The 14,526-nt window shown below is 37.3% G+C and overlaps 1 protein-coding gene across 1 annotated transcript in view; it reads left to right on the top strand.

Annotated features, from left to right (window-relative positions):
• naaladl2 (N-acetylated alpha-linked acidic dipeptidase like 2) overlaps window positions 1–14,526 on the top strand; it is a 546,561-nt gene that overhangs the window by 509,436 nt on the left and 22,599 nt on the right. The window contains exon 17 of the mRNA XM_086283107.1: window positions 100–193. Within this exon, the coding sequence (XP_086139233.1) occupies window positions 100–193 (94 nt within the window). The remainder of the gene's footprint in view (window positions 1–99; window positions 194–14,526) is intronic.

The raw sequence follows: 14,526 nt of genomic DNA, 5'->3' as shown, positions 1-14,526 counted from the left end.
TATCCACCTATGCTGGTGTCATGTCTGAATGCGGGAATGGCAAGAAAAAAGAAAGTGGAGCTAACTTACTAAACCATTTGTTTGGCTGTGTTTCCACAGATGACTGCAGAAGCAATTCTCCGACTGGTCAATGATCCCGTGCTGCCATTTTACCCTCTAGACATCGCCCTGGATGTTCAAAACAAGCTCAAAGGTAACACTGATGATCATGTGTTTTCAACTGCGGTGATGATAAAATACAGTCTAGTGGTATGTGCATGGAGAGAATGATGAGGCTAGGTGTACTATATACTGACTGACTTCCACTAAAAAGCACACAAACAAAGGTAGCAAAAAAGTGTGGCGCATTTTGAAGATGAAGAGTTTCGTATTTCTTTCAGTTGTTATGGAGAACAAAACAGTCAAAGAAGAAAAGTGGGCATAAGCAAGATAATATCATAATATGACTTTATATTTGTCTGCTGGATGAGTAAAAAGATTTGCTTCTTCATATCCACATATAGTAGTGTGCAAAGGAAAAAGGAAAAATAACAATAAAAAGTTTTTAGTTGTGGTTTTTATTTTAAAAAGAGACTAATTATTTGGCATAAGATGATCATTCAGATTGAAAACAAGTAGCAGTTATGCCTGAGTATCTACCGCTTTAGACAGACATAACAATGAGTTAGGAATAATAAGAATCTGAGTTCAATAACTGTATTTCTTTGTTCTGAATCCAAGGTAGCTAATATTTAAGCAAAGGGCTCTGTAGTCTGCTTTTCAGCTCTTTATGTCAAAATTGTGCAGTTGCTGTCTGTGTGTTTAGCTAACAAGCCAAAGACCAGTTCATACAATGTGTTGAGACCCACAGGCCTGCAGCGGTGCAGCTGTAAAAGATAGCCTACTTAAAGCATTTTGTTTTATGTATCTGTGGGAGTGTTCATGTTGGTTGTTGGGGAGTGTAAATTAGGAAATGATGCATAAGGTGGCTGATCTGTGGAAATGAGTTATGCATCGGCACAGAAGTCCATGACAGCAGCTACTACACACACACACACACACCGCAGAGCTTTCTGTAGTTTCACACAGTGCAGGCTAAAATATCACCATTCAAACTGCAAAACTGCAGAACCCCTTTGTCAGGATGCTCATTGAAATAATGCATTAAGTAACTTTTGTCCAAATTTTGACCAGGACAGACTAAGAGTCAGATTCACTAAGTGGCTGACTTACCTGAGACCACAATCTCAAAAATGCACTGATGAGAGTGGACAGTTCTGTGGGTGATCTACTAACAATGCATTAAATTCTAACACAGCCAGCCAGTAAAGAGTAGCAAAAATTCGCTATCAGACTCAAAGAATGAGCGAATAATGTACCTACCAAAATAATACCGCGTAAGCACAGGTTTTAGTGTTTCTCCGCTGAGGAGAGTCCATGTGTTTTTGGTATAAGGGTAAAATTTGCAGGGGACTTTATAGGTAGGCATTATAGGTTTCTCTGGATAAATGTGATAAACCTGAAATAAGTGTGTAAAATTTGAGCTGCATGATGTGCAGACAAACTTGAAACATTATTTAGAATGAGTTACCCTTACTCTGCCGTGGATGTAAATCCATGCATTGCTTTTGTTTTCCTCTATGAGGCAGCATGTATTTATGAAAGTCGATATTATATATCGATTTAACACATCATGAATTTCTGCAAGTTGACAGACATTTCAGTGTTATATATATCCAAGGTTTAAAAAAAGCTGCATGTGCATTTAAAACATTGGACTCAGTAAAGAGTTACATGACAGATCCAAAGCTTTGGCAACGCTCTCAGAGCACCGAGCCATCCACCCACACCAGTTACATGCTTTTCCTGACAACATCCTCCCCTGGCATTTCAAATAAATCCACAGTCCTAGCAGCAACTATCACAGTCACTTCAGGCGCAAAAAAAGACATGCTTTTTACTGCACTGACTTCAATGCAATTTGCAACAAATTGCCTGCAGCACACCTTAGTAAATCAGATTTGTAGGTTTCATTTAAATATGCTCTTCCCAAAAGTTTTGAGCTATCAAAGGGAAACTCCTAGAAAGACACAATAAGGATACAAAAACTCTGTCCACACCTTTCTATAGCTTTTTAAATACATAATACAAATTTGGTCCCATATTGCAACCATTGAAGAAGATATTAACAGTGATGTGGCTGCCAGAGAACATATGTGTTAATATATTTCAGTGACCAATTACTTAATTACTGTGACTCTCAAAAAGATTTTCATATTTTTTAAAAGGAAAAACAATCTACAAAGTTAACTTAAACCCCATTTGGAAAAAAGGATATCATAAGGATGCACAACAATTTCAACATGCAACAAAAAAGTTGCAGAATGTTTCTCCATGCAGGCACATACACATGGACATGCAGAATAATGAAGAACTGTTTCAGCTGATTAAACCAAAGTCTTTCTCTCATGATTACACAACATACTGACTTTGATTATTTTAATTTGTAAATCCAGTAAAGTGTCAAATGTAATCCCTCTCAGACTTTTACATCAGCCCTGAGAAAACTAAGTCTTCTTGAGTTGTCCTTTTGTTGTAACTCCCATAGCTTTTTCTGCACCCTCTCATTCTTCTGCTCTTACTGTTCTTGGTTCTCCTCTTTCAGCACAGTATATATCCTTGTATCGAAAAGGTGGTCTTGAATCTGTATCTGTGTGTGTGTGTGTGTGTGTGTGTGTGTGTGTGTGTGTGTGTGTGTGTGTGTGTGTGTGTGTGTGTGTGTGTAGAAACTGAAAAGAAATTGGAAATCTGTAATGGATGTAAACACCAGATTCATAACAGTCCAGTATGGCTGTAATGCCTTGGCTAATGGACTGTAGTAAACCACTGAGGTGTTTCATACAGATTCCACGTTCACTTTGAGAGATCATTTGCAGTAAAGCAGGTTTTTTTTTTCCTTGAAATCTCTGGTCATTTTTTACTTTAATTTATTAAACTTCATTTCCTGTGGATCGTCAGGTTAATATCTGTTCTGTGCATGCAGCCGATCCTCTGTTATTCCAAAAAATCAATTTCATTCACTAAGCAATCTAATTATAAGATATAATTAACATTAGGAATGGATATTTTGGATTATACTGAATAAATGTTGTGTGGAATCTGGCTAGAGCGAGCAGGTATCTTGTACTGTAGGTCAAGTTAATAATCTATCAATTCGAAGCTAAATTAATTGACTAAATTAAATGGCCCTGTTGTATGACTTGCATAAACACACTTGCATTTATAAAACCTAAAAAATGTGTGCCGTTAGCTAGAAAACATAGCAGTTTTGTCAAGGGATGAATTGAAACCCATGAAAATGTACATTGTCAAATACTCAGCGGTTAGCATGCTGCACAGCTCCGGCCTTCTGAGCCAAAATCAGCTTATTCAGTCACAGTCTCCAAACATGCAAAGACTGTCCTTGAATATTAAGATGACTATTCAAAGAGGATGGACAACAAAGGCTTTAATACATTTACCCTGCACGCGGCCTTCACACAGCCTCAAAGTCAAAAATAAAAAAATAAAAAATAATGCAATGTTAGTTTTGTTATGCATGAGGAAAACAAGCACGCTGTCGAACCGAGTGAGTTCTATGAATACATTTTGATTGGTGCACACTGTACCGAGCTGATTCTTCAGACTCGTGATAAAATAAATCTATAAGCCAAGGTGTATCAATCATTCACACACTATGATCAGAGATTGAAAGAGATGGAGATGGAGAGATGCTCTTCATGACACGTACTGTAGCTCTAACTTCAAGTCTCATTCATTGTACCACTAAGGCAATCACTCAGTGGCTCGGGTTCAGTGGCTCTGTCTAAGTATGTAAGCATTGTCCCATTAATGCCTAGATTGAGTGGTTATGCTTCCTCATCTGAGACTAATGGACAGATTATAACCTGAGAGAGAGAGATGACTGATTATTATACCTGCCTGTAGCCCCTATGTCTATTTCTTCATCACCCATATGTCTGTTCCACTGATTCTCTTCTCTGTCATTTCAATTCAAAAGCACTTTATGAGCATGAAAGCTACACCGTCTTGGCAACTTTGCACATAAGTGGTGTGCTGAAGAACCGTACTACAAATGAGTGTCATTTCTTTGTAGCTAAAAGGTGAACCATCCAACAAAGAAACAAACAGCAGCAGGAAATTACACCATCAATTAGTAGCACAGAACAAGAAAAGTTGAAAGAAAAGTGCTGTGGTTTCGCTGGTCCAGACTGTTGAGTTTTATATAATTCATACGTGAAGCTTCCGATATTTAATTCGGCTACTCTCGCTACTCAATTCCTACTTAATCTTTTTTTGTCAAAAAAGGTAATATCACCCACTGCAGCCATCCTTCTAAACCTACTGTAGGACTTTATAACAGTCTAAGTTCTGTCCATATTCTAAAAAAACACAAATCTTTGGCATTTTTCCATCATTAGAACAACCTGTTTGGATAAGTAGATCATGTTTCTTATTTATTTATTTATTTGCTCTTCAGTCATCAGTCTAATATTTCGTTAATTATATGTGTTGTTGGAAAGATGGAGCAACCGTTACTATGGTTACTAAAGGTATATTTAGGAGTTTTTATTTTCTGCTGTGGGTTTAGCTAGCTATATTCTGAATGCTGCCTCTGACCATTAGATCATGTGTTAAATTAGAAAAAGAGCAAAAACACAAATCTGTTCACTAAGACACTGTTAGTCTGAAGTTGCATCATTATTTAAATGCTTAAGAAACTTAAGTAATAGAGCGTGTATTATCCAAATAAGTTTGTATAAAATCAGTCATATACAAGTAAAAAACTTTACCCGAATAATTCACTGTGTATGTTAACATGTTTGTTAAGTTTATGAGCATTGGGGCTAATTTTTCAAAAAGTTCACTTGTTATATTTTTAGTGGCCTGAGGTCCCATTACAGTGAACTGATTAATCATAATGATTATAATAATCCTATTTTGTTCAAAGGTTAACATTTGAAATATGATATTAGGGACGTGGCCTTTGATTGCTATGAGGCTGCTGTCAGTGGCGGTTAAGGAGCTGTCTGCTAGACCAGCAGTCCCCAACCTTTTTTGCGCCACGGGCCGGTTTATGCCCGACATAATTTTCACGGACCGGACTTTAAGGTGTCGTGGATAAATACAACAAAATAAAACTAGTACCGGTACAGAAAAAAATTTGATTTATTCATAACACACGTGACAAGACCCAGGAAAACCGATTTAACGATAAAAACGATAACAAAATAACGCTGAAAACCAATAAAAACCCTGAAAACCATACATTTCACTCCTGAGCCTCAACTCTAGCGGCCCGGTACCAAACAACTCACGGACCGGTACCGGTCCGAGGCCCGGGGGTTGGGGATCACTGTGCTAGACTACCAAAAAAACAAGAACATAAACAAAAACAATCTATATATTTATATTAAATATCTTAATTTTAAACATTTTGTATTAAATGCAGTTATTTACACTTTTTTCTATTTATTATGTTTTATGTTATGTGTTGTATGTTATTTTTGCTTGGATGCTATGAGTGAGAAAGAGGTAAATTAAATAAATTAAAGATTATTTAAAAAGATTAAATAAATCAACTGAATTGTGTACGGTGCTAAGGATGAATGGAAACAGAGTAGTGCTGCTACTCATTTTTGGAACAAGCTTTATTTTATTTTTTATCTCTTTTTTTAATACACAATTGGACACCCTGTTCTTAGACTGTCATCCAGTGTCATCTTTCCTTATGCCTACATGTAATTTTACTATTCTCATCAGCTGTGTCTAATCAGAAAGAGACTGGCTGTGACAGATTTGGGGCTTTTTATTGTGGTTATTAAATTGATATTAAATTTAATTCCAGGTGGCATTATAAATGTCCTAAAGTTATAAATTTGACTTTGGTGAACGTGCTGATTTTCTCAATGCTTTTTTTTTTTTTACAAGCCTCTCCTGCTTAGTCAGAAAACAGGTGGGAGAGGGCTCTTATCTCTGCTGTTTAAAAATACAGAGAAGCACCAGATGGAGAGAAAGAAGAGGAGGAGGAATAGGACAGTGAAATAAATACTTTTTGATGTGTGCGTGTGTTAACAGATAGTGAATGATGATAAATAATTCCTGGTGCGGGGCTGCTGTTGTGTGTGGGTTGGTTAATGGCAGTGGTTGTAGATAAAGCTGGCACGTAAATAGTATAATTTGAACACCTTATAATTTTAACCAAGATAAAAAAAAATAAGAGGATTAGGAACAATTCACTTGAGCCCCTGATTCTGATAGTAGCTCATAAAAATAACCATTTTAAAGTTAGTTTAAACTCCATTTAACCCCCCCCCCCCCCCCCCCCCTCCTCCCGAGATCGCATTTATTTTGACTTTTTCTTATATTGACTTTTTGTATTTATTTTTATATTTGTTTGATGTTCTATGTCTCATATGATGCTCTCTGTTCTTTTTTAATCACCCCCTTGGGGATAAATAAATTGTTTTTTGAAGTGAATTTGAATTAATATCTTGTATGTTAGGTTGTGCTCATATTGATTCTCATAGTCAGAAACGTATAATCGAATAGAAACACATAATCATAACCCAGCTGCGAAGTTCCGCTCCAAAGTCGTTCTGCTGTTTTGGTTTGTTTTGGTTTGTCAAATTCGACGCCTTTCCAAAGATGGCTCATTTGTTACCATATGGCCAACGTATCAATCTACTGCAAAGCAGCGTTTTATAGAGGAGGTTTACTGCTCATGTTAATTTGCTGACAGCAAAGGAAATTTCAAGGAATTGAGAAGAACTGACATGAAACATGATCCAGGAGAGCCTTTCACATGTCAATAAAAGTGTTTTGAGTTCTAAAAATTCACATGAGCATGTGTGATGGTTTCCTAACAACAAACTATGATGATTCTTTGCTGCCACCGCTGTTGCTAAACTTGTTTCAACATTTGAAAACTGGTTATATTTTAAACAACAAATGTACAGTTAGATGAGGAAAAAGGCCAAACAGAAAACACTAAAATGTTAGCTCAATAAACAGCTAAGTCAGCGTGTGTGTACGTGTTACTGAAATAAAGAAGAGGAGACTGATAGACAAGCAGACTGAAGTCATGTTACTTGGTTCTGCTTTTTTGTTGCTGCTTCGTGGTTTTGTAGGTTTTCCCTGGTTGTAGCCATTGACTGACAGAAGCGAAGCAAAGTAGAAGTAAACAGGCTATTAACAAGACTAAGAGAGCAGGAGCCACAATAAAGTGCTGTTCTGAATTTCACATTCACTGGAAATGGGGGTGACAGAAAAAAGTGCAGTTGCTGAAAGCTTTTGTATATGAAAAGGGTTTTTTTACACTTGTGCGAGAGAGTACTGTTAGTGATTATTATTTCGAGTGTGCTATCAGGACATTTGTTGTGTCTTTCTTTATGTATAGGCTAAATGGTTGGTAACTCGTGCTGTTGGTTGTTTTTGTTTGGTTTTTTTTGAGTTTTCTAAATGCTCACTGTGAGCACATTTAGGGGATGTGAAATGGCTGTGTGAGTGAGTTTCTGGGTGTTTTAGCAGCCCCCTGCAGCAAAGGACCAGTGATATTTAATGGATTCTTCACAGCCAGCATGGAGCACAGCAGTATTCATGACTGGCAGTTATGGAGGGTACTCAGATCAAACAACCAGAGCTAATTGAACCCCCCACCCAACACGTTTTGTTCAACTTTTTTTTAATCACTATGCTCCTTTTTTCTCCCTTTATACAAAACTGCCTTTGGTCTAGTCTGATCTGACATAAATCTCCATTAATTTACTGTTCAGATAGCGCCCAGTATCAAGGCTTCCTTTGGTCCTCAACAGCAGTGCTCAAAGATAGGTAGATCATTTCTAATTTCAGCACTGAGAATTACTAGTATACACTGAGGAAATCAAACTAAATGTGTGTGTCTATGAAGGAATTACACCTTATACCTGACTGACACTTAAAATCCATTGTACATTTTCAGGATTAATTAGGCATATCAGTGGCAAAGCCAAATAGCTTCCTTTCACTCTATAATTACATTTAAGTCTGGAGATAGAGTAAAGAGAGAAGGTAACCACTATTATGAAGCTCTGACTTCAGTATATATAATGGTGGCTTTTTATGATGGCTCCCTTCTATCCTTGAAAATCCCACTGGTGAGTATATTCCTATCTATCATCTCATCAGTCTACACAGTGCTAACCATCTAGTCTCTCTGGCAAGATAACAATATCCCCACATTCTTGATGACAGTGCAATCATATATGAATTTAGGGCTTAAAACTGTGAAATTAAGCATGTGAAGAATTACGTAAATGAGGCTTTATTCTGCTGCGTTTCTCCACTCTGAAACTTCCAACATTTCAACTACGAAGTAAAACCTTAACTATACAGAAGATTTTTAATGTTTTGGGGATATGACAGTCTGTAGTTCAGTTCAAGCCAATGGTGGTCTAAATAAGTGGGGGGCTACTTGCTTAGCACACACTGAGTTAGTTACCATGGTAGACTTCCACATCTGCAAGTGCCCAAGGACTTTGCTCAGGTCTAAGCAATATCACATTTTATCATCAGTAGGGGGACATGAGGCTCAGTGCAAACGTTGCAAATGTGTCATATTTCTAATCAAATATGTAACCAAAGCCATGTAACCAATATTCATGTGTCCAGTCCAAACTCCAGAAAAATAATAATAATAAAAATCATTCTTCATCTGCGCTGTCAACAATCATCATGGCATATCAAACCATGATGATGGGGTCCTTGAGGGTCCTGTGCAGTATCTTAGCTGTTCATAGGACTGCGCTCTTCTGGTCAGAGATCTCAGATGTTGTTCCTGGGATCTGCTGGAGTAATGCTCCTATTCTTGTACCCCCTTCTGCTGGGGTTACTTGCTTAGTAGCATTCCAACAGCCCCCTATTTTCGTCTCTTGCCCACCGATGCCCTCTTCTCATCAGGGTGCCCTGGTTCCTCAATACCTGACGTGGACCTTGTCAATGCGGGCAACGCCCGAGCACCCTTACTGCATACAGACATCCCAGGTGGGAATGGAACTTGTGACTCCTGTTCCAAAGGCATGTATATTTCTTCATGTATGTCTTTGACTTTGCTCAGTTATGGAAATTTAGTTATCATTTCCCAGATTCCTCTGCTTTAGAGCAAAAACACAAACTCCAAATGACATTGCTAAACACTTTGTCTTGCAGCTTTGATTGTACAAGGTTTGAGCTGCTAATTAATTCCGATTCGTAGCCAAAAATTAAAAATCCACTTGTAATGGATTCTTTGTTGCACTTGCACAAGAGGTTGATCCACTATATGATTAACAGAGAGGAGGAAAGTTTCTTTCAGAATTTGTCGTGGACTGACCTTGGCTTTAATGGACATTCAATTTGAACACATTCTAAAAAAGTACTTTAATGAACATTTAGCTGTGAAACACTCAGGGCTCTGCTTGTAATCAGTGAAAGAACGTTAAATGGACAGAGAGTTACATTCTAACTTTCCAATCAGTGATCACCAAGGACACCACAGCCACTAATATTAACAAAACATCAAAGTTTTCTTTCACTAAAAAAATTTCTATTCTCAAGCCAGTTACAGAACATATTTACTGCTCTGTGTGCTTTCAGTTCCACGCACTTGCCCGTCACCATAAGGACACTCTTATTCTCCACTTTATCAGGATGGCTTCACAGTCAGAAGGCCTTGAGAAGAATAATGTCTGTTCAGCCTTGCATAAATGAATTCGGCCAACATTTTTCTGCAAAGACAAAAATGGTTTATAAAACTATGTTGATGCCTCAAGTCTTCAATTTTTTAACCTCATTTCACCTCATCATTAACCACTATGTTGTTAAGTCTAACGTCACTAGCCGTGTCTGGGCCTAAACTCCGCTGCAGGTCCATATATCAAACGATCACTATGGCATTACTGAGAGTTGAAAAACTGTCTTTCATCTTTAATAAAATGATCAGCGTTCTGCTCTACCAGGTGTAACAATTGAGTTTAACATCCAGGCATCCATGAAAATGGAATTTATGACATTTAACGGAGTTAGAAGTTAGCAGGAAGTTAGCTCGCTAGCTTCTATCTAAATACAATATAGCATGTCCTGACTGCGGGGTTTTGGAAACAAATTAAAACGTACAGCTCTGTTATCACTTCCAACATAAATGAAGACAGAAAACTAAACAGCAGTGACGTTTGTAGGGTTACTGAAGTTTGGCTAGCTGGTATATAATGATGTGCTACGTGACCGCTAGTGACACAGCTATGTTAGCATAATATAAACAAGCTAACTTTTTTTCCACTCAATAAAAGTTAACGTGAGTGTAATCGCATGGCAGGATGCTGTAAAAGGACCAAACTTCAGCCAGGAGAACAACTGAGATAATCCATCCACAATACGAGGTTAGTCATTCATATACTGCTGCATGGGCTGGGCTGTAGTTACATCCTAAGGTTTTAAAAACTGAGCTTAAATAAATGATTAGTGGTAATAAAAGCCAAGGGAGGTCAACAGTGATCACTGACTGTTTTAGGAGCTTTTTGAGATTAAATAGAAGAAAATACATAACATTAAACATGTTAACAACACAAAAGCCATATTAAACGCTACTACTTTAGACCCGGAAGTAGGATTCGTCACGTCATCACTTAACGACCGGATTAGGAGTATGTGTTGTTCATGCAGAAAATAGCAGGCATGAGGTATGCTTTGCTGGATGCTATCATAATGTCCTCTGGTGAAATCAGGTGGACACTAACCACTTTCATCTGCACAGCATGTTATTTAGACACATACAGAGCTAATAAAATCATATATTCAGTATCTAAATTCTAATAATAACCAAAAGAAGCACATTTTCTCATTGTCACAGTCGGTGTTAAGTGCAGGTGGTAGAGAGGCGTAGGGTGAGTTGGAGAAGGTAGCGAATGTGTTGGTGGTGTCTCCGTTTGTGTGCCTGGTGGCACTGGCAACACAGTCATAGCCACATGATTTTGAATGGAAAAAAGAAAAGAAATTTTAAAAGATTGAGATGAAGTACTCAAAGAGTTGGGGGATTTAGTTAAAAGGAAGAAATGATTCTTCAATTCTGTGCAGAATTTGATTGCAACATTTGATGCAATCTGATAGTTATTTTATGACTTATCATGCTTATATTGAAAACAAATCAGATTTCTTTTAGTTTTATTTTCTGGAAAAGTGAAACAGACGTCAAATCTGTTGCAACCTGACACGACCCTCTGAGTTTTAGGCGTCCTGTAGTCCTCCACAGTCATGTGACATGAACATCACCTATGTGCTCTGAGGCTTTGTGAATACGACGATGAGCTATCTTTGTGTGCTCAGTAGTTAGTTATTAATTGAATAATGAGTGAAAGTTTGAAAAGAAGAGCTTGAAAATGTTTGAGATTTAACATGTAATTTATCTGTAAAAAGGGAACTGCTTGTGGATTAATTGCAGTTCATGTTCTCAATATACCAGAGCCGAACTGAATTGACATGACATGACATGACATGGTAGATATATATTCTAAATCATTATTTGAAACCACACAGCCTTTCTTTCCAAATTGTGTGAACTATTGGAAGACACAAATGCCACAGCAACAAGACTGTGTGCGCAGCTGAATGTTTTTTATTTACAATGTATTTATTTGAGTTGCTGTGTGCTTTACACTTTTTTTTCACCCTTCCAATGAACAAAGTGGTGTTTTTTTTCCACACACACAAAAAATAAATTAAATGCAAAGAGATTGATATGGAAAATTATATTATAAAAGGTTCCACAATATACAGTATATAAGTAATGTCTTTATATATACACAGCACAGTGTTATTAGTGTTGTTTTGTGTATGTATTTGTGGATTTCATGAACATAAGGTGGAGCATCTTGGTGCAGATTTGGATGACTTGCTGTAAGATTGTGAAATATGGCATAAACCTTGGTGGGCTTAAGGGGTTTAAAAATGACCTTGTAGCTGTCATTTATTTTATTTTTTGTGTAGTTTCTCTTTGTCATCATTTCCACGTGTCATTACATGTGCTCCTTTACTGTTTCCTTTCAGAGGTTTCAGTCTATTGGTGACATTTGGTGACGATGACTGAGATAAGACACCAGTAATCCCTTACAGATACACCCTATGATGAATATTTTATTGACGCTATAAGAGCTATAAATAAAATGACAGCTCTGGTACAACTGAAAATCTTTACAGCGCTGAAAGGTACATTACACTACCTCTTCTGAGATTTAAAAAAAAACATGCAGCTAGTTAAGAGAGTGTCCACTTCAACCTCCGACTGGGAGCAGATATTATCTTTCTTCATGTGAGCTCAATAATTAATACTTATAAGGAAGCACTAAAGAATATCCACTGGTTTACAAACCTGACAGAAAGAAAATTTACATTTTAGTTATTATGTATACAGAGTTTTAGTAACAAAGCTTGATACTGATACAGTTTGATACTTGGTATCTTTGACAGAACACAGGAAGGTAATGTAGGTTTAGTTATATTACCTACTTGGTCCTAATGCAAGTGTAATTTCAAAAAACAGCAACAGACATAAAACACTTTAATTAAAAACTAAATAAAGACAAATGCAAAATCAGAAAGCCATAATTCTTGAAGAATACGTGAAAATGAGAATAATTTCCCTGAATATTTGTAGATTCTGATATAAATGAATGTTGAAAAAAAACATCACTTTAAAGCTCTTTCCTTTACTTCTTCTCTCTGCCTCTGTCATCGCATGAGGCCATGTCCCAACTGTATACCCAAACACAAACACACTCACACACGTCCCTGTGTGTCAAAAGATGTGATGGATTACAACAATCAAACAATATTTCATGAGTCCCAGCTGGCTGCGAGAAGCCAGAGCCATTTAAATTTGTAGGAGAGAACTGCGCTCGTTGTCTATTTTTGTCCCCTCTGTCTTCCACTCTCCTCTGCAATGAGTCACGCTCTGTTCTCAAACCTACTGTGACACACTCTTATCTGAAGGAGCACAAACACGCGGGAAGGTCTGTCGATTAATATCTTGGAAGGCATTAGTTTATGCTGTTCTTTAGAATAATAACACATAATCCTCAAGAAGTCTGCCCTTCTCTCTTCTGTCATCCCAGGCAGTCAGCTCTTCACATTCTCCGAATCCAGGAACAACTTTCATACAGCTGAACCTTGCACGATGTCTGTATCTTTCATCTCCTTTTATGGGTTCAGTGAAGTCCGCAATCGCCAGATAGATCCCCTTTAGATTAATGGTAAATTAGGGTAATTCTAGCTTAAGCTCACCCCTGCCCAGTTGTTTTCTTTTTTCGTTTTTCTTTTTTAGATGTCTGTCATAACAGGTCTGGAGCAAAACAGCATAATACCAATAGTAATAGTAACCATATGAGAATACTTATGTATAAGTATCAAAAATAGCAAATCTTGCAGTGGTTTATTTTATTGTTATTCTTTAATGGAAATGTTAACAATGAAGTTTTGTGTTTCCTCTGGAATGCATGGGTCATCATTGTTTTTCTACATATGCAAACATGGAAAGCATAAAGGACATAATCAGCTCGTATAATAGAACAAATTAAAAATGACCTCTGTATTTTCCTCAGTCGCTATTTGGCAACAGTGTTACTGCTGTGCTTACTGCTGTGTACTGCTTATTGCTAACTGACAGTTGACCATTAAGAGCTGAACACCTGAACAAGAACCTTTGTCCTCATGCAAACAGTTGCATGGCAGATTTCAGCCTTTCCAAAACAGGCCCATTGAATCCAGCCAGATATCATTTAATAGAGCCAAGAATACAAGGCAATTAACTGTAAATGAAAGGTAATTGATTTGCGGTGCCAAATGTACTGTAAAACAAGCCTGCTTTGTGTTGACAGCCTAATGAGGACAACATTGCATCGTTACTGGATATGTATGCGCGTTAGCTCGATAGGGGGAATCTGTTTAATTTAGTGTGTTTAGTGCCCAGTTGGTGGAAGGTTTAAAAGAGAGACTGCTCAGGTCACAAACTAATTTTGAAGCCAGATAGGGAACAGATGTATGGTCTAAACTTTTTGCTATGCTATGAGAAGAAGAAGTAATAATTTTCTATTGATTAGATAAAATAAGAAAATAACTGATTTCTGATTTTTCTAATACCCGCAGCTGATATCCGCAATGCATAGACGTGACCAGCAGCATCTGAGCATGTGACGCAGCTCATTCCTGATCTTTAAACTTGTGAAAACAGCATGCAAAGGCTAGCAGCTTTAACTATTTAGAGAAGTATTTCATGACTCTTCTTTCATCCGTCCATGAGCTGTATCAGTTTAATATGTGGTTTAAGTTTATCCCTAAATGACTTCTATTATTGTGGTATATGCTGAAGAAGGCACCGGTTATAACAGGGCAATTTCCCATCTGATTCTGGCTATAAGGTGCAATCAGACAAACCTCTGACTCTGCTCATTAAAATCAAAAACCTTGCCTTATTTTGACTTT

Source organism: Aulonocara sp. 'chitande type north' Nkhata Bay, linkage group LG23 (assembly GCF_057382095.1).
Source record: "Aulonocara sp. 'chitande type north' Nkhata Bay isolate Kocher_YH1m ecotype deep benthic linkage group LG23, A_spYH_male_GT1.1, whole genome shotgun sequence".
Taxonomy (NCBI): Eukaryota; Metazoa; Chordata; class Actinopteri; order Cichliformes; family Cichlidae; genus Aulonocara; species Aulonocara sp. 'chitande type north' Nkhata Bay.
The sequence above is the reverse complement of the archived record's forward strand: the minus strand, read 5'-3'. Positions and strand labels throughout refer to the sequence as shown.